The 22,885-nt window shown below is 42.8% G+C and overlaps 3 protein-coding genes across 8 annotated transcripts in view; all 3 read left to right on the top strand.

The window, feature by feature from the left end:
• Window positions 1-1,728: 1,728 nt before the first annotated feature.
• On the top strand, window positions 1,729-3,561 carry LOC122887771 (odorant receptor 131-2-like). The gene has a single exon (XM_044221275.1). The coding sequence runs from the start codon at window positions 1,897-1,899 to the stop codon at window positions 2,884-2,886; it is 990 nt and encodes a 329-aa protein (XP_044077210.1). The 5' UTR covers window positions 1,729-1,896; the 3' UTR covers window positions 2,887-3,561.
• Window positions 3,562-8,472: 4,911 nt separating this feature from the next.
• Window positions 8,473-9,617, top strand: LOC122887770 (odorant receptor 131-2-like). The gene has a single exon (XM_044221274.1). It carries the CDS (start codon window positions 8,598-8,600, stop codon window positions 9,513-9,515), a length of 918 nt encoding a protein of 305 aa, XP_044077209.1. The 5' UTR covers window positions 8,473-8,597; the 3' UTR covers window positions 9,516-9,617.
• Window positions 9,618-17,225: 7,608 nt separating this feature from the next.
• The window catches only part of nup98 (nucleoporin 98 and 96 precursor), a 30,398-nt gene continuing 24,738 nt past the window's right edge, over window positions 17,226-22,885 (top strand). For 3 of the 6 annotated variants that reach the window (XM_044221264.1, XM_044221260.1, XM_044221259.1), the window contains exons 1-8: window positions 17,226-17,438; window positions 18,809-18,918; window positions 19,895-19,990; window positions 20,310-20,495; window positions 20,962-21,128; window positions 21,723-21,830; window positions 22,250-22,433; window positions 22,671-22,837. In XM_044221264.1, the coding sequence (XP_044077199.1) occupies window positions 18,840-18,918; window positions 19,895-19,990; window positions 20,310-20,495; window positions 20,962-21,128; window positions 21,723-21,830; window positions 22,250-22,433; window positions 22,671-22,837 (987 nt within the window). In that variant the 5' untranslated portion in view covers window positions 17,226-17,438; window positions 18,809-18,839. The remainder of the gene's footprint in view (window positions 17,439-18,808; window positions 18,919-19,894; window positions 19,991-20,309; window positions 20,496-20,961; window positions 21,129-21,722; window positions 21,831-22,249; window positions 22,434-22,670; window positions 22,838-22,885) is intronic. The other 3 variants (XM_044221265.1, XM_044221263.1, XM_044221261.1) reach the window with 2 other exon arrangements.

Genomic DNA, 22,885 nt, shown 5'->3' with positions numbered 1-22,885 from the left:
CATTCTACATGCATAAATGTAGATGTGCAGCTTGAATGATAGCAGCTTGACATGTGAAACATTATTTACATAATATGTATATATAAGTTTATATACAACTCCTGTTCAGACGTTTAAGATTCAAGCCAACTCTTGAGGAAAGACACTGAAGATTGAAGTTTTCTTCATTAACTTTGGACTTATTTGTGCTTGTTAAACTTTGCTCCACAAAGGTATCATCCCCTCTCCAGTAAGATTACTGATGAACACCCATAGGAGGCATTAATTATAATCAATATTTACTGAAAACATTGATGAGTAAGAGTTTGAATATTTAATGTGTGTAAATGAGTTATCAGGGGATTGGTTGGATTTCTCTCTGTGATACCTCCGAGTATTTCACCAAACTAAAAACAACATTTCCATGACAACAATAACTCACCTCATTATTTGGAAAAGTTAGCAGAAGTCCAACTTTTACTGACTTGCATCTAATGTTTTTCTGTACACAATCTACAGCTACTTATTAGTATAATTGTTTTTAAACTGTAGAGTTGCAACACATGGCCATCACATCCACAGCTGCAACACCATGCCAATCAAACAATGCCAAAATCACATCTACTGTAGCCAAGCGATAACAATGTCCAATATCACTGCCCTAAAATCACAAAATAGAAACAACTGAAGGAATAACGTTAACAACATTAGCTAAAGATAATAAATCGACCTTATCTTTAGATGTAAAGTTAAACTACCTTGTTGTTTCAATGCTGCATACTTTTTTAGCGTTCGAGAAACAGAGAGATCACATGGACAACAAGAGCAAAATGTTAAGAGAATAGTGAAGAAGCAGGGACAAAAGATGTCCTAACTAGTTATAGTTTTAAGTTAAACGGGTGACAACCAAGGGAGTTGACCCTTGTTTTGGTGGGAAGTCTACGGTTACACCTCCTATGATTAAGTTTGGTCATGTCTTGTATGTCTTACTAGATATAAATTTGAAAGTAGTTTTCCCAAAACTGTCTGCCTCAACCAGGCCATGGTCAGACAACGCTCGTATTCACCCTGCTGATGCTCCTGATCATGTTGACACTGCAGCTTCTTCCTCTCGATAAAGGGCGCCTGGTGACAAGGCCAAGCGAATGACCTTAGGCGGACGGTCTGAGGGCTGGACAGGTGCGGGGCAGAAAACCTCTGGCAGACAGAGGACAGAAGAGCGGAGCTAGTCAGGGGGGTGACCAGGAGACAGGGCGTGCGGAGCAACTCAGGAGGTCAGCGATGAAGGCAAAACCCCTCTGGAGGTCGGACTGGAGGCCAGCGGCGAAGACAGAAGCTCTCAGGAGACCGGCTCAGCAGTGTCAGGTGAGTGCTGTGGCCCAGAGAGTTCATGAGGTTGTGGCCCAACCAACTAGACGGGCGGACCGGATTTGTAATTGGCAGTGGAACTCTTTCTATAAAGTTATATGCTTGTATTAAGCACCGCCATACTTAATTGAGTCAAAACACCAAATGAAAATAATACTACATAATAATTCCACCAAGTTGGAGATAGATGCTCTTCTATTCTTATGTTCACTATGGAAGACCTCACATGACCAGGCTATTGGGAAAATGTGGAAGAGAGATTATCTATTCCTAAACTGTTAATTATGCAGACATGTGATGGTGTCACGTGAAATTTGTGAGGACGGAGCTTATATACAATATGTGTGGGTAGGCAAACCCTGCAGACCAGCTCTGCTCACTTGGAGACAAGCACAGACTCTAACCTGCTGTCTAGAGAGCGAACATGTATTTGCATGTAAACTCAACAAGCATCTCTGCTGACGTTGGATCTTCATTTAAGAATGCAAACTGGAAGAAATCAATTTTCCAATGACATCAATAAGTTAATGTCTTAATTGCTTCTCTAAGATGTCGTACGAAAATCAATCTCTGTCCAACGTCACTGCTGAAAAGCAGTATCAGGGATTACTGGAAAGAGTGTTATTTTCCACTCTGACTACAGTGCCATGCTGTGTGTTTCTCTTCATTAATGGGACCATGCTATTTACCTTAAGGAGTAAAACGGTGTTTCGTGAGACCTCCCGTTATATTCTTCTGTACAACCTCCTTTTTGCAGACACTGTACAGATGGCACTGAGCCAGGTAATGTACCTACTGGCTGCATGTAGAATGACGCTAACGTATCCTGTGTGTGGTTTTCTCAACATGCTTGGTGATCTCACAACTGTGATCTCCCCTCTCACACTGGTGGTGATGTCTCTGGAGAGATATGTAGCTGTGTGCTACCCACTGAGGCACGCTACCATCATCACCATCAGAAACACAGCAGTGGCCATCATTGTGGTTTGGGCCTTCAGTTTACTAAATGTCCTCATTCAAGTTCTTTTGATTTTAGATTTTCCATTTGAAGACCTGCAGAGCCTGCAGATGAAAGATTTTTGCTCTGACATAGCCATGTTTCTTGGCCCAATATCTGATCATTATGACAAAGCCTATACTTGTTTTCTGTTTGTATCAGCTGGTGTGGCAGTCACTTCTTCCTATGTTGGTGTGATGATAGCAGCCAGATCGGCCTCCACAGACAAAGCTTCAGCCCGTAAGGCTCGTAATACACTGCTGCTGCATCTGGTGCAGCTGGGCCTCAGTCTCTCCTCAACCATTTACAACCCATTGCTCATTGGTCTTTCAAGAATTGTAACAAGGATAGTACTTGTGCGCATCCAGATTGTTTTTTATGTGTGTGTTTTCATCTTCCCCAGATGTCTGAGTTCTCTCATTTATGGCATAAGAGACCAGACCATCAGACCTGTCCTCATGTACCATCTATGCTGTCGACTGAAACTCTCAGTCGTCCCAGCCAAGGTTAAGGCTGGGGTGATTGAGCAAGAAAGAAATTGAAAACACAGTTTCATAATTTTCCTTTATTTTAACAGGAATCCTGTTAAAATATTATAATTAGGATGTCGATTTGTTTAAGTTGTTTTCATTTCACTTTATCCTAAAATGTTGTCAGAGTAGTTATAACTTCTAACATGTATTATTGTGAGACAAGTGCTTGGGGAGGGGCTCACTTCATGCCTTTATTGGATAGGTAACAGTAGAGAGAGATGAAAATCATATTTCTGATTCTGATTCTGATATGGTTCATAAGTGTAATTGTCATGGTTTGGGGGTTTTGTTCTGTTATTTCCTGTTATATTTTGTAATATTCTCCTCCCTCTTGTGTCTGGTAGTTTTGCTTTTGATTGTTCTCACCAGTGTCAATTGGTTTCACCTGTGTCTCGTTGTCTGCCATACCTGAGTGTATTTAAGTCTGTGTGTCGCCTTTGTCCAGTGTCAGATCGTAGCTGTATCATATGCCCTGCGGTCGTGTCCCAGTCCTGTGTTTTTTTCCAGAGTCTCTGTGATTCTCCCTGTGTTAATGCATTACCCATCTCCCTGTACTCTTTTTGGATTATTTTTAGTTTGGACTTGTGTTACTCTTTATTGGACTTTTTCTTGGGCTTCTCAGTGGCCCTTAGTTGCTTTGTGTTCCTGCTTAGTAAGTAATAAAGTAATCTTTCATTACTTTTACTAGTTCCCCGTGTGTCTTGTCTGTCTCCTGAACTGAATGCAACAGTAATGGGTTATTACAATGGATTATTAGATGCTTTGACATACGAAATGCAGCTTACCCCTCTGCCACACTCATCTGCCCTGGTGATAAGAGCCTGGCCAACACACGCAGTACTTCATCACTGGTGTACCAGCCTTTCACACCATTCACTGCATCCAAAACTAACCTTTGTCTAACCTTACATAGTATCCTGACCTCCCCACACACCAATCTGTGCTGCTATGTGTCTCATCTTTCATAATTTTCTTTGTCTGCTGTGTAACTGTGTTTGTGATTCCAGCAGCATCTATAGAGTTAATGAGACAGTATAGGAAGGGCGGCTAGGAAATAACATAAATTCAAATGACAAACAGTTTGCAGTAAAATGTATGACTCAAGTATATTCTGAGACAGTTGACAGTGCAAAAGAGATATTTTAAAGAAATCACACAGCCATTTGTACAGTAATAAGAGGTAACTAATACAGGGAGGAAATTAAACTAAACTAAAATTAAAAACATACAGACATAGATAGCCTGGCTCTTAACTTTGATACCAAATAAAACTCCAAGCTTACAATTTAACCTGGCTGCTTATCTAGGTAGCAGCTGTACCTTTTTGTTAAAGAGTAACTTAACACTTAATCTCTTATCTACACCAAAAATATCTGACATTGATTGATGCCTTGTACTTAGGAGGAATACAACCCCTAAGTACAAGGCACCAATCTGGGCAAAGCCCCCTCTCTCGACCATCATGAGTTGTCTGGGGCAGCGTATTCTCATACAACGGTTCGTCTGGTATCCTACAAATGTCCAGTGTCATGCGTACCATACCTTAGTCTTTATGATAAGTTAGTCACTTACGAAGGCTACATAACTTGCATATGTAACCAAACTTATGTACGTAACTTAAAATAAGTCAACATTGACTTTTGGTTTCACACGGGACACCCTGGTCCAAGTCCAGCGTTTGACCGATCCATCCAACTAGCCAACTTACACTGGATGCCCGTTTTATTCCGTACTGATTTTGCTTTGGTCAAGCAAAGGAGCACCTTCAGCGGAAGACTCATCCCACCAAAAAGCACCACAGAGCACCACAGGAAGTCATTCCTGGCTGTGGCCATCAAACTCTTTAACTCCTCCCTCTAAGGGTTAGTCTGTATGACCCTAAGTCACTAAACTGGACATTGATCATTACATCTCTGCCATACTTGAATAATTGTGCAATATTCTGCAATATTCTGTGAGCAATATTTTCCTATTTATGGATATTGATATTATATACCTCCATTACTGCTGTGCAATATCTTAATAACCTCATTAAGCTACACTTAACGCGATAGTACATGCACCACTACTTATTACTTATATTATTACATTGTATTATTATACCGTATTATCATCATCAACCGGTAAACCCACTTGGTACCTCACACTTATTTTATCTTATACTTATACCCACCTGGTACTTAATTTATTTTCTGACCTGTTTTTATAGTTTTTATAGTGTATTATATTTTTTGCTAGTACTTTCTCCTGTGTGCACTGACGTAAAGGCGAGCTGCTGTAACAAAGAGTTTCTCTTCGGGGATCAATAAAGTATTTCTGATTCTGATTCTTTCTGATTCTGAAAATTTTACTGATCAATTTTAAAGCTTTAAATGCCCTCCCTCCAAATTATATAAGATTTAGTGACTCCCTATGTGCCTAGGTGTTCTCTGAGATCAGTGGATGCTCTGCAGAAGTGACTGCTCCTAGATCCTGGCTTGTGACCAAAGGTGACCAGGCCTTTTCTGTTCGAGCTCCCAGACTGTGGAACACTCTGCCTACTAAAATCAGACAGGCTACATCATTAGCATCTTTGAAAATCTCTTAAAAATTTTTATTTGATCCCTGTGTTTTTATTTGGCTCTTCTTTGCTGTTCTGTCTCCTGGTGACAGGAGCTTGGGTGCTGGTCTCTTGCTGGTAGTATCTGCAGATTCCCTTTCCTGAGGATGAGGATCCTCTGTTGGCTCCCCGTTTGACTCTTGTGGCTCGCCTCTTGCTGCCTTCTCTCCACCACCTCTGCCAGCTTCCTGAGCACTTGGTCGTGCTAGCATTTAAACAGGCCCTGTGTCAGTGTGGTCCTGCAACCTGCCAGAGTGTGTTGGAGGAGGCATTGATGGTCACACAGGTCACATGCTCTCTCTACTCAACCACTGCTGGAGATTGCAGGGGGAGTGGAGGGTTTCATAGGTCACCCTGATGAGAAAGCTGAGTCGTACCTGTGGCAGTTTCCAGAAGTCTGTGACACTTTCCCATGTTATCCAGTGCCCCTGTGCCACCACCTTCACCCTGTACTCCTCGTGCTCCATCCTCATAACTTCAGAGATGATAGGGTCCTTCCTCTCCTCCTTACTGGCTCTGGACCACAAGCTAGGTGGATCAACCCATCCGAGTCCTGCCTGCCCTGTTTGGACCCTGCCCACCACTTACTCACTCCAGTAATTTGATCTCAGCTAAACCAAGGTATAACAGTCCATGCAACACGTGACTACACTGTACCTCGATCTTTGCAGTGCATTCTTTTCCTCTACATAAATAGTCAGTATTTGTTTGCATTTACCTATGACGGACTACATTATACACTTAAAAGATGAACCCAAGGGTACACAGAGTCACCTACAATCTTTTCATGTGTTTTACACATTGATCTCAAAGATCTTCCAGGAAGTTCTACTCTGATACAAAGTGTAGATGACTGACTTTTAGCCTCTCCCTCTGCTTGTGAGACAGTTGTCCTTCTCTAGTCTTTGGATGTGAAGGGTTACAAAACTTCACTAAAGAAGGCTCAATTGTGTCAGAATATGGTCCAGTATTTGGGACACACATTATTATCTAGCAGCGTCCCCCCCCACACACACCCCATTTCTCTCTCTCCTTCCTCCTCTCTGTAGGGTCCTGAAGGGGGTCGGTCATGCCCAGGTGCTACTTTCCCACCGACGCTTCCCTCACATATAGTAGCCAATCAAGCAAACAGCGAGTCAAATCTCCCACACAATCTTGCTTCATCAATAAATCATTTAAACGTATGCTGTTGACGGTGTGGTCCTTGCTAGTGAACTAGTTCTACAAGGGTCCTTACTCCAGAGTAAGTCATATTAGAAGTGCCCAAACCCACAAATGTGTCCCAGATGAAGACATTTTTAGGAATGACAGGTTATTGTAGATAATGGATTATGCAGCACTACTCCAAGACATATCCAAACCCTCACAACCAGCCGATTAGTCATTTAACAAGTTGAAGTAGGCTTTGCTGTCAGCTCCTGCACTAGGGCTTCCTGACTATAACCAACCTTTCCTACTCTTTGTACACAAGAAATGTGGATTTGCACTATCTATTTTCACTCAGCACCATAACGCTTCATACAGACCTGTTGTTTATTTTTCCTCCAGACAGGACCCTGTAGACAGAGGACTTCCACCTTGTCTAAAAGCCGTAGCTGCTCTTGCAATTATCAAATTGCTGATAGTCTTAGGTTCTCCACTCAGTCATCTTCCCTCCATGATGCACTCATCCTGATTACAAGAGAGGTGCACAGACATGTAACAAAATTTGTACTAAAACTCACTGCCCTACACATTACAGTCAAAAGATGTTTTATTCTTAACCCTGCTACCATATAACTTAAAGAGGATGGTTTGAATTTGAGCTGATCCTAGGAATGTGCTGCAGGGATGCATTTTGGGCCCTGCTCTTTTCTCCATTCATTCAAATGATAAGGGTTCTTCCATGTGGGATTGTAAAATTCACATCCACTGAAAAATTACACCTCTCCTCCTTAATGCAGTGCAAGATGCCCTTATTAATCTTAAATTAGTACTTAAAGAAAATAAAACAATCCCGCTTCTCTCTAGATGCAGAAAAATAGATTACAATAATATGCATTTGGCATATCCAAGTCTGGGATGTTTTGGCTGGCTGCAGGCTAAGCAAAGTAGCCCAAATGCCCATCTCCCTAACCCTTTCCTTCAGCTCCTTCTGGAATATTCTGATGTGTTTCCAGACTAGATGGGATATATAGTACCTCCAGTGTCTCTCCCCATTTGGACACATCTGGAAAATTTCCATAGGGAGGCATTCAAAAGGCATGCTAATCAGATTCCTGAACCACTGCAACTACCTGGCTTGAGCTCAGAGCTAGGCCAAAGTCCTGTAAATGCTCAGTGGTGCATCTAATTTCCTCATCAACCCTGCAGCACATGTACCAGCTCCTTTTCCCTAGTCAGTTGTCAGATCATTGTAGTTTCTTTATTTTTGAGCCACCTGTCTGCCTGCTTACCTACCTATCTGTACCTGCACCTGCCTGCCTGTCAACCTACATGTGTCTGCCTGTAAGCTTATTTGTATCTTCTCTCTCTCTTCTCTCTGGTAATTGGTCCTGATCATGTGAACCACTAACAACTAATTTAATACATTCAGCCAGAAATGTAGGCAATTTTATCTATAACTCAACTTTACTCAGCACATTCATTTACAAATTCAAAAATCTGTGCACCTGTGAAGCACCTTGTAACTCTGGTTTTGAGAGGCACTATAGAAATCTTTACTTATTTACGTACTTACTAAGTTTACACTGTGTAAGACGTGATCACATGGAGCAGGGTGTTGGGAAATAATAGCAGAGAGATTACATCACCTGTTACTGAGCTGTTAACCATGCTGACATGTGATGGTGTCACGTGAACATGGTGTAGGACAAAGCTGATATACAATATTTGAGGCCAGGCAAAGCCTGCAGACCAGTTCTGCTTATATGGAAACAAGCACAGACTCTAACCTGCAAATTTTATGTGCAGGAAAAATGTATGTGGATGCTTTGGGGTTTTGGATGTGACTCAACAGGCATTTATGCTTAAAAGAATTTTTCCTTTTTTTTCATTGTTCTCAGAATACAAACACAAAGGGATTTATTGTGCTTTGACATCAACAGGTTAATATTTCTCATGTCTTAAATGCTTCTCTGAGATGTCTTACGCAACTCAATCTCAGGCCAACATAACTGTTGCATTGGGGTTACTGGAAAGAGTGATGCTGTCCACTCTAACTACAGTACCGTGCTGTGTATTCTTCTTCATTAATGTCATCATGTTGTTCACCTTGAGGAGTAAACCAGTGTTTTGTCAGACCTCCCGTTACGTTCTTCTGTATAACCTCCTTTTTGCAGACACTATGCAGATGGCAGTCAGCCAGTTACTGTACATACTGTCTATGTGTAGAATAATGTTGACTTATCCTGTCTGTGGTCTTCTTGTCATGTTCACCAATCTCACAAATGAAGTCTCCCCTCTCACACTGGTCATGATGTCTCTGGAGAGATATGTAGCTGTGTGCTACCCTCTGAGGCACGCTACCATCGTCACCATCAGAAACACAGCAGTGGCCATCATTGTGGTTTGGGCCTTTTGTTCACTAAATGTCCTCATTCGAGTTCTTTTGCTTTTAGATTTTCCATTTGAAGACCTGGAGAGCCTGCAGATGACACAATTTTTTGGTGCACTTGTCATGTTTCTTGGGCAAATATCTGATCATTATGACAAAGCCTATACTTGTTTTCTGTTTGTATCAGCTGGCATGGCAATCACTTCCTCCTATATTGGTGTGATGATAGCAGCCAGATCGGCCTCCACAGACAAAGCTTCAGCCCGTAAGGCTCGTAACACACTGCTGCTGCATCTGGTGCAGCTGGGCCTCAGTCTCTCCTCAACTATGAATAACCCATTGCTCACAGCTATCTCAGAAATTGCATCGAGGGTAGTACTTGTGCGCATCCAGATTGTTTTTTATGTGTGTGTTTTTCTCCTCCCCAGATGTTTGAGTGCTCTCATCTATGGTCTCAGAGACCAGACCATCTCTCCTCAACTGTACACAACTCATTCCTTGTAGCCAGCTCAACATTTTTAACAAGGGTAATGTTTGTGCGTTTACAGAATTTTTTGTATGTGTGCTTTTTCATTCTCCCCAGGTGTCTGAGTGCCCTTATCTATGGCCTCAGAGACCAAACTATTAGACCCATTCTTGTGTACCATCTATGTTGTCGACTGAAACTCTCGTCCCAGCCAAGGCTGAACTCTCACCCTAAGATACATGGAATGATTCAGATTCAGATTAATTCTTTATTGTCCTCTATAGAGGACTTTTGCTGTAAGTCTGCACAAAAGTAACATTCAAAACAAGGTATAAATAAACAAGAAACATTACAACAACATAAGTTTATTACTGTGTGCCCAGGCTATTTAATGCACGTATAGCTGAGGGCACAAAACTCCTCCAAAAGCTTTTTTTTTTGCAGACTGGTTGTCTGAATCAGTAAGGGATGGCAGGTTGGAAGTGGGGGGACCATTTGTTTTACAAGATATGTTAGTGATTTTCAGGAGCTTGTTTCTATTGATAAGGGGGAGCATGGTGAAATAGGTGGCGCAGTACAGGAGGATGGGTTCAATAATTGAATTAACCTGTCTATATGTTTGTTAAACTCATGCTGTCATCTGGCCTTTATAAATCAGCATATCCAGCATTCATAATAGAACAAGAAACAAATTGAAAACTAATTTTCCTAAAGATGACAAATGGTTTTTTGAGAATAACAATGCTCATTTGTAGTTTTGTCAGTATTTCTATAAATCCACCAATAGAAGCCTGTCAAAATTATCATTCTGACAAGCAATCAACAGGTGTAACTTGCAATGATTTGAAAAGATTGACAATTTGTTCAAGTAGCTTTCATTTTACTTTGTCTTTTATCCTAAAGTGTGCAATTATTGTGACAACTAATCATACAGTATGCATCATTCTGGATGTTTCAATTTCAGCAAATATAGGGAGAGCATATACAGTAGAGACATTAATTTTGTTAAAATGAAATCTGTGTTTGTGATGTGATAATAAAATACAATTATGATATTATATGCAAAACATAATGCTTTATTTATGGTCTTCATGTACAATATTCAATTAAATTTTATTTATATAGAGCCAATTCATAACAGAAGTTATCTCATTGTACTTTTCCAATCTAGACTGTATTCTTTATAATAATAATTACAGAGACCCAACAAATCCAACCATGAGCAAGCACTTGGTGACAGTGGCAAGAAAAAACTTCCTTTTAACAGGCAGAAACCTCGAGCAGAACCAGACTCTGCCGGTAGAGAGAGAGAGAAAATAAAGTAGCACAAATTCCATATCGAATTTAAAAAATAATAATTTAATGGTTGTGGTAATATTAATTATTAACTGAAGGCTCTGGCTCCCATTCTTCTTTTGGAGACTCTAGGAACCACAAGTAACCCTGCATTCTGGGAGCGCAGTGTTCTAGTCAGGTAATAAGGTATTATGAGATCTTTAAGATACGATGGTGCCTCACCATTAAGAGCTTTGTAGATGAGGAGACGGATTTTAAATTCTATTCTGGTTTTTACAGGGAGCCAGTGCAGAGAAGCTAATATTGGAGAGATATGATCTCTTTTCCTAGTTCTTATCAGTACATGTGCCGCAGTATTCTGGATCAACTGGAGCGTCTTAAGGGACTTAAGGGAAAAAGGCAGTCCTTGAAGTTTGTTTCATGTAGGAGTTAATTTGGTTCCTTACTGTGGTGCTGGAGGCCAGGGCAATGCCAACTATATTTTAGCTGAGGTGGACAACAAGAGGATCAATATCCCCTCTGACAGTGAAGATGATGAGAGCCCATTAGGGAACCCCACCACCTTGTCAATCTCTGCTCCTCCCACACCTGCCAGCGCCACCAACCAGCTGAAGGACAGTATGGCCCTGCTGGAGCTGGACTTTTCTGAATTCAAAGAGCCAAGACAGGCTGTCTGACCACCCAGACAATACTCTTCAGCAGCTAAAGAGAGACAACCAGGCCTTGGCATCTGATCTCAGAGGAAGTCTAGAGGCACTTAAACAGGAGAACAGAGTGCTCCATGCTCAGTTAGCAAAGTGAAGGAGGATGCTGAGAATAGAGAAAGGAGCTTCACCAGGCAAGTCCAACACCTGACAGACCAACTCTCATCAGTCCCTGAAATGACAAGTACTGAGAACAGTATGCCAGTGTCTCAACTCCCTGCCTTGTCTCTGCCCCACCCTCTCTGCTCTGCACTCAACCCAACAACACCCTGGCACCTGCTGATACATCCACACAGCCAGCTACCAGCTGCCAGCTCTGCCCATCCCAGCTTCCTTCCACTCAGCCTAAAGAGGAAGCCCCACAAGTGGTCCTGCTGGCTGACTCTAATGGGAAACTTCTGGACACGAACAAGCATTTTCCTGGTAAGAAAGTGTTATCTAAACGCTGCAGCACCACAGGCCAGGCAATGAAGCTTTTGAAAAAGGAGATCCTCGAGCCCTCAATGCCTGGTGATACACACAGGAACAAATGACCTACACAGCCTCCATAAAGACACTGCTGAGGCAGTGAGGAAGATGGAAGAGCAGGCCAGTAGGGAGTTCCCTGACACCCACATTGTAGACTCCACCCTACTGCCTAGGACAGATACCCCTCCTTATGTCATTGATGACATTAATATGGAGATCAGAAGAGGATGTGCCACTTTACCCAACGTCCACCTGGCCCTCCACTCAACCATTGGCAGCTGGGACCTCTATGATGGACTCCATCTACACAGAGTGTGGGTGAAGATATTTGCAAAGACTCTCAAAGACACGGCCCTGGGACGCAATGCCCCCACCCCCTCCTCTACTAGCAGCTTTAGAGACCCATCACCATCCCAGGCTTACACTACTGCTACTGGCAACAGGAAGTTAGCCTGGCATGACAATAATCATTTGATTTACATGAAATTTTCAGGTTGTGGTCCACACTTCATATGCTGGAACTTAACATATAATTAGTGGGTGATCTCTAGCGCCACATAGCGGATGCAGGAAGTGACATTCAACCCCTCCGTGCAGTGTCCAAAACACAAAAATTCACTTGACCGACCTCCGGTCAGCACCGCAACTGCAGCACGCCCTGCCGTGCGGTCAGTGCGAGGGCCCATTCAGCTGCTTGCAGCTTTAATTAGAATTAACATTTAAATACACAAAGACTAAAAAAAATTTACTTTTCTAAAAAAAGTAAAAGACAACATTTATTAGGCTACTATCAAGTCTGGAAAAATTTAAATAAGTCAATGTGTCTATGTGAATTGTTGGGTCTCTGTAATTAATATTATAAAGAGTTCAGTCTAGACCTGCTCTATAGGAAAAGCGCAATGAGATAACTGTTATGCATTGGCGCTATATAAAAAAGGCTTAGTCAGGCTTTTTCCCAACACATCAGTTTCCAGCTGTGTAGAATGCAGATGCAGTCACTGTCTAATTTCATAGCTGCAATGCATTTCCTGAGTTTAGAAGAACCTAGACAACAATGTAGGCAAGACGTGAGGTAGAGCTGAAAATTCCTGCCTCACTTGTCTGTCTCTATTGGCTTGAAAGCAGAGGCCATTTCTTGTTGAGCTTATGAATTGACAGCGCAGTGCGCCGTTCTCTCTCTCTCGTGAAAAGTGCAATCAACTTAAACAAATAATAATCCAGCCAGATCATCCAAACAAGATCTATTTCCTTAAATAGAATTCAAGTGTTCTAAATGAATGGATGTACTGATCTACACAATCCACAGCAAAAAATAAACATGAGAGACAGGATACTATGTTTCATTTTCACAATTTGAGCAATATAACCGTGTATGCCGCTTGTAATAAATACAATAATAATAAATACTGATGCGTGTAAATAATAAGCTATCTCGGCATTAAAAATGTTTTAGAAAAAGATTTTAAAAGTGTCATAATCAACCAGACATGCTAGATGCCTTCCACAGGATGATATCAGTCATTTCTCTTTTAGCAAGACTACCCAGCAAGCAACAGAAGTCATTTCAATGTCTCGGCTAGATATAGCCCCGATTTAGTCCGGGTATGTGAAACTCACTTCTAGCCAAAATGGTCTTGAAATTGGTTAAATTTAGTTTTGCAGCTTTGCTTACATGATATTCCATCATGTATGCAAAGTCAACAGTGAACACAAGGTGTGTAGTTTCATTTCTTATACATGGTCTATGCGTAGCCATGATTTAGCTTCCAACTGCCCGGTTATTTGTAGCCCACTTATAGCCAGAATTGTTTCATTGTAGTTTTTGCCTACGCAGCTTGTGAGAGGGATAATATCACATCATGTTTGCAATGTCAATGATAAATACAAGTTATTAGTATCATTTCATTGACACGGTATATGTGTAGCCACGATTTAGCTCTGAATTGGACCAGCTACATGTAGTTTCAGTTTTTCATTTATATAGCACTTTAAAAAGCACTTGGATTTTGCACCAAAGTGCTTCACAAAAACAAACATATGTATGCACATACAGGCATAAAATCACACGTGAGATAAACAGATGTTGTGGAAATAAAACACAATTTAAAACCCAAGGAATCAGAAAAATAAAGCCTGTCTAATGGTCTCCAGCTGCTATAGAAAAAGCTCTGTCCCCGGCCTTGTTTTCCCACGAACGAGGCACAGCCAACATGCCACAGTGGGAGGATCTGAGGGCTCTGGTGCTGTAGGGGGTGAGAAGTTCTGAGATATATGTCGGGGAGAGACCATGGAGAGACTTGTAGACAGTTAGAAGGGTTTTGAAGTTTATCCTGAAATGAACAGGGAGCCAGTGTAGGGATGCAAGGATAGAGGTGATGAGGTCTTGTTTCTTGGACCTTGTTAATATCCAGGCAGCAGCGTTTTGAATTAGTTGTAAATGGGAAATGGTAGCCTGAGAGATGCTTTGGTAGAGGGATTTACAATAGTCCAGCCTGGATGATATTAGTGTATGAATGACTCTTTCTAGATCAGAGGCTGATAGGAAATGCCTAATTTTGGAGATGGTTCTGAGCTGGAAGATGCTGGACCTGACAATGGAATTTTCCTGCCTGTTGATCTGCGTCAGATATAACACCCAGGTTCTTGGCATGTGGTCTGATGTAGGTGGAAAGGTGATCGAGGTTCTGGGTAGTAACAGTAGTATGATGTGGGGGGGGGGGCAAAGAGTAAGATCTCTGTCTTGTCCTTATTTAACTTTAGGAAAGTATGAGCCAACCAGTCTTTAATATCTTATAGACAAAATAATAGCACTGGATCCATCATCTGGCAGTGGTTTGGGTATTACAAGGTGTTGTAACAAACGACAATTATCTGCAAAATATGCAGCAAAACCATTGCCCCAAAAGGTAGCAGTACCACAAATTAGTTTCACCATTTGAAATACCCACTGCAAAATGAAGAATGCCTGAAACTCCACATCTCCACCCAAACCAAATAAAATGCCGCCAATGCAACCAGAACCAGCCCAGAAGCAAATGACTCTGGTTTCTTCGTTTTCCCAAATCAATCCCACGTGACAAGAAAAGTCCAAAATGGAAAGAAATCACAGCCGCAGTAACCAACTACATCGCCAAAGACATGGCCCCAGTTAGTGTAGATTCAAAAAACTCATTAAGACTCTTGATCCAGAGTTATACATTTCAGTGAGAGAGAAGTTGGCCCACCAGCTAGCAAATGTGACCCACTTCTCCACAACTACCGAACTTTCTTTGTTCTTCCTTGTTGCTGTTTGCAAGAAGGCTATGAGCATCTTCACAAAAACACGGCATCTCGTTCTGACCTGGCAAGACCTGGAAGTCCTTGAGTCAGTGCACAAGGCTCTAAAACCCCTCGTTGAATTCACCGATACGTGATCAGGTGATGACTACGTCACAGTATGTTATGTAAGGTCTCTGCTTCATCTCTTTCCACTCCAGCATCTTTGTGATTCAGGAGGATGACATTGCACTGACCCTGTCTATAAAAGTCTCCATCCTGGATTACCTGAGGGGAAAGTTTGCTGACCCTGCCACCAATGACCTGCTGGACATGGCATCGTTAGTGGATCCCATGTTCAAAACAACATACATTGCAGGAGTAAAGGTGGAGGAAATCAAGTGCAGAGCCATATCGGAGATGGAGGCAATGCTGTCTGACCAGGGCACAGCTGACTCAGCTGCTTCACAGCCTCACGAAGCACCAACAGTATCAGAGCCACCAAAAAAGAAAACCCTCGGAAGCTTCTTCAATAGCGCAACAACATCCTCTACAACATCACAGAGAGTAGCATCAAACGGAGTAGTCTGCCTACTCGCAGTCTATTGGCGCTGACAGTGAATCAGATCCCCCGCAGTGGTGGAAGGACCACGAGGAAGTGTTCCTGAAATATTTGCCGCGAAAGTATCTGTGTGTGCACGCCACCAGGTCCCCATAGGAAAGGACATTTAGTCACATGCCACTGGGCATCTCTCAAGCCAGAAGCCATTCATTGGTTTGTGTTGTTGGCACAAAACATAGACACACACACACACACACACAGATGCACAGAGAGAGAGCGAGCAGGGAAAAGAGGTTAAATATATATATATATATATATGTGTGTGTGGACTTTCACACGGGGGGGGACTTTCACACGGGGGAACAAGGGTTCGAATCCCCCTCGGAGCGCAATGAGCAATGACCCATCATCCAGTGTGGGTCCTTAGGCAAGACCCTTCACGCTGCTGCCTACCTCATGATGATGAGTGACAATGGAATATATGACATGCTGGCTCAGACGTCGCCCGGCCAAACAAGGTCTGCGTCAGGTGTTGGGGAACCAGGGCATCGAGACGACAAATGGGCTACTGGAACAAGACGGAGATGGGCGAGATGCGATAATAAGGCTCTGTTGGAATGCTACTACTCCAGTAACCCTAGTCAGTGCAACAGTGGTGCCCGTGGTCATCGGCGCACTCGGGGCAGTGACCCCCAAACTGGAGGAGTGGCTACAGCAGATCCCTGGAAGAACACCAGACATCTCGGTCCAGAACAGCAAAGATACTGCGCAGAACCCTCAAGCTCCCAGGCCTCTGGTAGAGGACCCGAACTCGAAGGATGAGACCACCCGCGGAGGGTGAATAGGGCTATTTACTGTATACCAACACAACTGATGCTCTCAAACGCATTAAGAAGGCAAGAAATTCCACTAATTAACTTTTGACACACCTGTTAATTGAAAACCATTCCAGGTGACTACTTCATGAAGCTGGTTAAGATGATGGCAATAGTGTGCATCAAGGCAAAAGGTGCCTACTTTGAAGAATCTAAAATATAAAACATATTTTGGTTTGTTTAACACTGTTTTGTTTGCTACATAATTCCACATGCGTTATTTCAGAAAAGTACATTTTCCTTTTTATATATATGTTTTATATTTCTTTGTGTCTAATTCTTATTGTTCACACTAGTCCTTTAGCACATAGGTAGGAGCACACCACACATTTTACTTGTGCATGTGACAAATAAACCTTTGAATCTATATTTTTAATTTGTCTGTCAAACCCCTCCCAAGGCAGGCTGGAGGCGTTAATAACGTGAATTGTCGTTATTGTTTTATTTTTGTACAGCTTCTGTGTATTCTTCTAAATATGAATACATGTCCGCTTTTAATAAAATTAAAGAAATTAACCAGTAATTCAATAAATAGGTGTGAGTTTCTGGTTTCTGTATTAATAGCTGAAGGCTCCAGTGCAGTACGCGCAACGTCTGCGTCATGACGCATGACGTGTGAAAATGCGTAATGACGGTTGCTGCTCGACACTTTTCCCTCCTCGTTCGTTGACAAAGCTATCCGGCTATGCCGATGTTTAGTTAAAGACACTTTTATCGTTAAACATTTTGGACTCCGTAGCTGTAACATTGTAGGAGGAAGGCCGATAAAGAAACCGAACGTCCACAACAACGTTGTTAAAGGTAAATGTTTGTGAAAGTAACAATTGTTCTTTGTCTGTTTTGCTTTTGTTTTGCTAACGTTTACGCAGCAACGCTAAGTAGTTAGCGGGAGAGCTAGCTGGCTAACATTAGCTTGACGCATTTAACTTCTAACTAGCAACTGTCCGTATCACGGTAAGTGTCCAATAGTAGTATGCGTTCATATTGACTTAAACGCTTCCCCTGTCAGTTAGTAAGGAAGAGTTCACTGGCTGATAGCTCGGTTTGTGCGGTTAATTCGTAGAGCTAACACGGCGTTAGCTGACGCGGAAAGTATGCTAGCTGTCGCTACGTGTGTTGACTTGCGGTTTATAACTGGTCTCGTCTGGCTCTGACTCGCTCCGTGACGGGCTGGTTTTCCAGCTAGTGTAAACTCAGCCAACTATAGCAGGGGCCGGCAGTAATGTTGGATTCTGGATTAATGGGACTGACTAACGGCACAGCCCGGGTAGCTGCACGTGGAGCTGGAAGTCAGACCCCCGAGAGAGGCTCGGCTGCTGCCGTCCTCTGCCTCCAGAGTTCAGGCCAGCGGAGCCTACCTTCACTGTTTTAAACGTTGTGCTGAAGATCCACTGATTTGCACAGCAGCACCTTTCACACTTAGTCTAAAGTTGGCCTCCAGCTACAGCAGATCCGGTCACACGTGTTGGACAGCGGAGTAGCTCTGCTGTAAGAGAATAAAGTCTGTGGTTCTTGAAAACTTTACTTTTAATATGTTGTATAGTGTCCAACAGGTGTTTGTGTGTGTGTGTGTGTGTGTGGAGAGAGTGACGTGCATCTGTGGTGACGGGAAGATTTAGACTGCTTCTCAGGTGTAGTCCACCTGAGAGATGTCACTGAGACAGACAGAAAGTGATTCCTCCTGTACTTAGTTTGTAGAAAGTGACAGGAAGTGGTGACCCTTCGGTCAACACCTGGTGACACCTACACCACTTAATGTGACCCTCTGTAAATGTAATCATCCTTTTTCACACGTACCATTTGTTGCTTCAAAGCGGTAACTGAACTGATTCATTTTTCACCAAATAATTAGAGTTCATTTTAAGGTTAAAAATGTTTAAATATGCAAAGAAAACCCCTAAATTATTCGTTTGGGGATTTAATCTGTCAGATTTAGATTCTGTCTTCTCTTATGGGCTTTATAACAAAACTTCGTATGATTAAAGTTAAGTTTATAATCTGACGTTATGTAGTGTCTAAAGGGGCCGTTTGGCTAAATGTTGTCCTGTCACATTGGTGTTTTCTGTCAGTTTTGGAACGCTGCTGCAGAATATAAAGAGGGGACGTTGCTATGGGAATGCAGCTATTTAAACCGTTTCTGAAGTAGATATGTTTGTTTGTCTCTCCAACAGAAGACTTATGCGGTCCTGCTAGCAGGGCAAGATGTTCAACAAGTCATTTGGTACTCCCTTTGGTGGAGGGACGGGGGGGTTCGGCACCTCATCGACCTTTGGTCAGCAAAGTAAGTGGTTTTTTTATTATTTAAACTCCGGGATTCAAACCTACAACAGTGCCAGCCCGAGTTTCTGTCTTCCTGTCCGTCAGTTACGTTCTCTGACTCCTGGGCGTTCATAGCAAACTAATGTTCAAACTGACTAAATTTACACAGTAATGGCTGAAATGATCATTCATCAAATATCATTGCTAATGGAGCAGATTGTTTTTTTTACCGTGTGACAGTGTTGAAAGCGGTGAACAGTTATGTTAAATTCATTACAAAAAGTGTGGAGGTTTTCACACTGTGACTAGGGCTGCATAATAATAATAATAATAATAATAATGAAGAATTTTGAGAATTACGGACTTTATTCTTATGCACCTAAATGTACATATTTGCAATCTTTGACTAAATGAATTATCTGAATATCGTATCATTTGAGGTTTTCCTGCAGGAAACTGTTTGTCAAAGGTAGTAAGCCGCCCGGATCCCGACACATCTTCAGTAGATGATGGTCCAAACAGAAGCCGTGCTCGTTGAACGCTCGGCATTTGCTGTGTGAAATAGCAAATATCACGCAGGTTGAGGTTTAATATTTCATTTCATAGAGTGAAACCCTGAATTTAACAGAATACCTACAACAACCACAGAAGTACGGCCCAGTAATCGCACAGCAGTTCAGTCCAGAAGTCTGTTCATATTGTCATTAATCAGTACGAACATATTGGGAATGAGCAAATGAAAGAGCACATCGATGCCTGATATTTTCTGAGGTGAATCTGACATTTTCCTGCGATGTAGATGTTTGGTTTTATCATTCAGCCCTAACACGAGTCAGCGATCCGGTCCATGATGAGACGAACAAACTAAACATCTCGATCTAATCTTGTTAGTGAAATGCAGTCTGGGAGAGTTTCCAGGTTTTTATTCAGCAGGTGATTTTTAAAAGCATCAGTATGTGTCATATCGTCCTCTCCTCACATGACCTCTGTAACTGCAGACGCAGGTTTTGGGACAACAGGAGGCTTTGGGACGTCTGCCTTCGGGGCCACCAGCAACGCTGGAGGACTGTTTGGTCCCACACAGAATAAACCTGGTTTGTCAGCTCTTGTCTCATTCGCTCTTGTAAAAAGCAATCAGACGTTTGTATTGTTTAGCTGTTCGGTGTCTCAGTCCTGCACACGTGAGCCCTTCCTGTCTGGAGGAATGTGGTTTCACACGCTGAGACGACCTCTGCCTGCAGAGTGTCTGAATCCGCTCTTCAATGAGCTTTTAGATCTTTCAAACCTTTATTCAACAACAAGTTGTTAAAGACAGGTCAATGATTTCCATGCAACAAAAAAAATTTATATCTATATAGAAAATAAGTTAGCTTTAAAAGATGTAAAAATACTGTCCCCGTTTCTTTCCTCCAGGTGGTCTGTTTGGGTCCAGTACATTCAGCCAGCCGGCAACTTCCTCCACCAGCACCGGCTTCGGTTTTGGTGCGGCGAGCGGCACTTCGACCAGCCTGTTCGGCAGCACCGGAACGGGCGCCGCCGGCGGGCTCTTCTCCCAGCAGAACAATGCTTTCGGTGCCGCCAAACCCACCTCTTTTGGAAGTGAGAACCCCCCTAATGTCCCTGTTTTTGGCGTATAGTTCACACCTCATGTGTGTTTTGTGTTATCAGATTAGATGAAAACCTGCTTCTGAATTTGTCCAGTAGGGACCTCAAAAAGAGCTGACTGTTATTAAGTTCAAACTTTTTTTCTGAACTCCGTTCAGTAAGGAGGAAAAACTGTTTGGTCCATCACAATAGCCACGAACAGAGGTGAAGATCAGAAACTAAGATATTATAAGAAATACAGAGAATATAAAGTAAAGTAGTACTAATTTAACAAGCATGAAATGAAACCACACAAATGCAGCATCTTCATGCTTGAAATATGGAAATTATTTCTAATAAGTGTGTACTTGTAAACAATGTTGAATTGCAGTACTCCAGTGCTACAGTTCAATTTCCAAACTGCTCAGTCCAGTTGTCACTTTGATTTGTTTATCTAATGAAACGTCTGAACGGCCTGAAGAAGTCTCCCTCCCACCGTGTCCTCCAGGCTTTGGGACGAGCACCAGCAGTGGCGGGCTGTTTGGGGCAACCAACACCACCTCCAACCCTTTTGGTGGAACGGCCTCCCTTTTTGGAGGCTCGGGGTTCTCCGCCGCGCAGCAGCCGGGAACAACTGTAAAATTCAACGTGAGTACTTCAGGTGCAGTGGACACACGACGGGATGCAGGAGCTCACTTCCTGCTGTAAAGGGAAGTGCTGTCTGTAGCTGCGTCCCAGTTTCATCCTACATGCTACCTCTAAACGGGCTTTGAGTGTGTTGTCAATGGACCCTATTCCCCCACAATGCAATGCTCAATATACGGAGGCGCTGCTCACAGCTGGAAAACGTTATAACTAGTTGTGGATGGTGGTGAAGCTCCAGGAACCTCAGAAAACACAAAATACTGCACATTTATTTGAAGTTTAATTGGCAGTTGCAATCTAAAGTCGCAGTTTGACGAGTGACAGCACTTGTGTGATTTTCTGTCAGTATAAAATAGTTAGTATGTTGATTTCTGGTGGATTTCTAGAGATTAGTATAAAGTACAGCCTGTATGCAGTGAGTATGTAGTATGGAGCTGTGTTTTTTAACGAAAAAATGCTCGAACTGGTCAACAAACTGTGGAAATAATAGACAAAATGAAAAAATTTTGACCCTGAAATGTGTAAACAGTCAAACAGAGACCAAGACACTTGAGCATGTTTGTACATTTTACACTTCATACGTTCCCCCCCCCCCAGCCTCCAACAGGAAGTGACACAATGGTGAAAGCAGGCGTGACCACGAGCATCAACACCAAGCACCAGTGCATCACAGCCATGAAGGAGTATGAGAACAAATCCCTGGAGGTGAGTTCGTAGGCCGACACGCAGGGATTCACGCGTCTCTGTCGGGGAAATGTGTGCAACATCAAATTTTTAGAAAGAGTTAATTGGCGTGACTTGACTGAACCTTCGTCAGTCGAGTGGGGGGCATAGTCAAGGTTCATAGACAAAACAATTGTTTTTTGCTAGTCACCGTTATTAGTTTAAGCCTATGGCGTGTTACACTGCATAAATTAGCGGCTAGCGTACTTTTCCTCTACTCACAGCTTAACAAATTACATATTATTTATACTTTTTCTTCCGAGCTGTCTGTTGAAACTGGACTAAAGTTTGTTGAAAAGTTCATGGTTGTTTTTTTTTTTTTTTTTTTTTTTTTAAGATCACGACCCAATACTTGTTGCGTTCTCTCAGTTTTTCCATTTCTCTCACGTGTCCCCCTGCAGGAGTTGAGGCTGGAGGACTACCAGGCGGGCAGGAAGGGCCCGACCAACCCGATGGCTGCGGGGACGGGCAGTCTCTTTGGACCGGCCACGGCCACGTCCAGTGCCACCACCGGCCTGTTCGGCTCCTCCGCTCCCAACGCCAGCTTCTCCTTCGGACAGAACAAGAGCACCTTCGGACCAGCAAGTGAGTGGAAATGAAACAGGAGCTGCTTATTTGTCTTCAGGCGGGGCTCATCGTCTCGCCGCAGTGTTGACGTTCTCCTGATCCCGAGTCAGCTCAAACATCTGAGGGCGACTCGCAACCTCTCGGGTTCTGTTTTAGTTACCAATGTGTTGCAAAATCACTTTACATGTCACCCAAAAATGAGTGTGTTAATTAGAGCTGGTGGAGCAACACGCTGTGTGTTTGCCCTCTCTCTAGCAGCTGCCGGCAGTTTCGGCACGACGGCAGGCGGTCTGTTCGGCCAGCAGCCCCCGCAACAAGCCGGCAGCCTCTTCAAGCCGTTCGGTCAGGCCACCACCACACAGAGCACCGGCTTCTCCTTCGGCAACACCAACACTATGGGACAGACCAACACCAGCAGCATGGTGGGAATCATTTTTGTTCCTCTTTGCTAACTAGCACTTTGGTAGCTT

This window comes from Siniperca chuatsi, linkage group LG14, assembly GCF_020085105.1.
Source record: "Siniperca chuatsi isolate FFG_IHB_CAS linkage group LG14, ASM2008510v1, whole genome shotgun sequence".
Classification (NCBI taxonomy): domain Eukaryota; kingdom Metazoa; phylum Chordata; class Actinopteri; order Centrarchiformes; family Sinipercidae; genus Siniperca; species Siniperca chuatsi.
This window is presented reverse-complemented; position numbering and strand designations above follow the sequence as displayed.

Coding starts and splice junctions, on each gene's coding strand:
- LOC122887771 (XM_044221275.1), top strand. CDS start 1,897: ATGTCGTACGAAAATCAATCTCTGTCCAACGTCACTGCTGAAAAGCAG.
- LOC122887770 (XM_044221274.1), top strand. CDS start 8,598: ATGTCTTACGCAACTCAATCTCAGGCCAACATAACTGTTGCATTGGGG.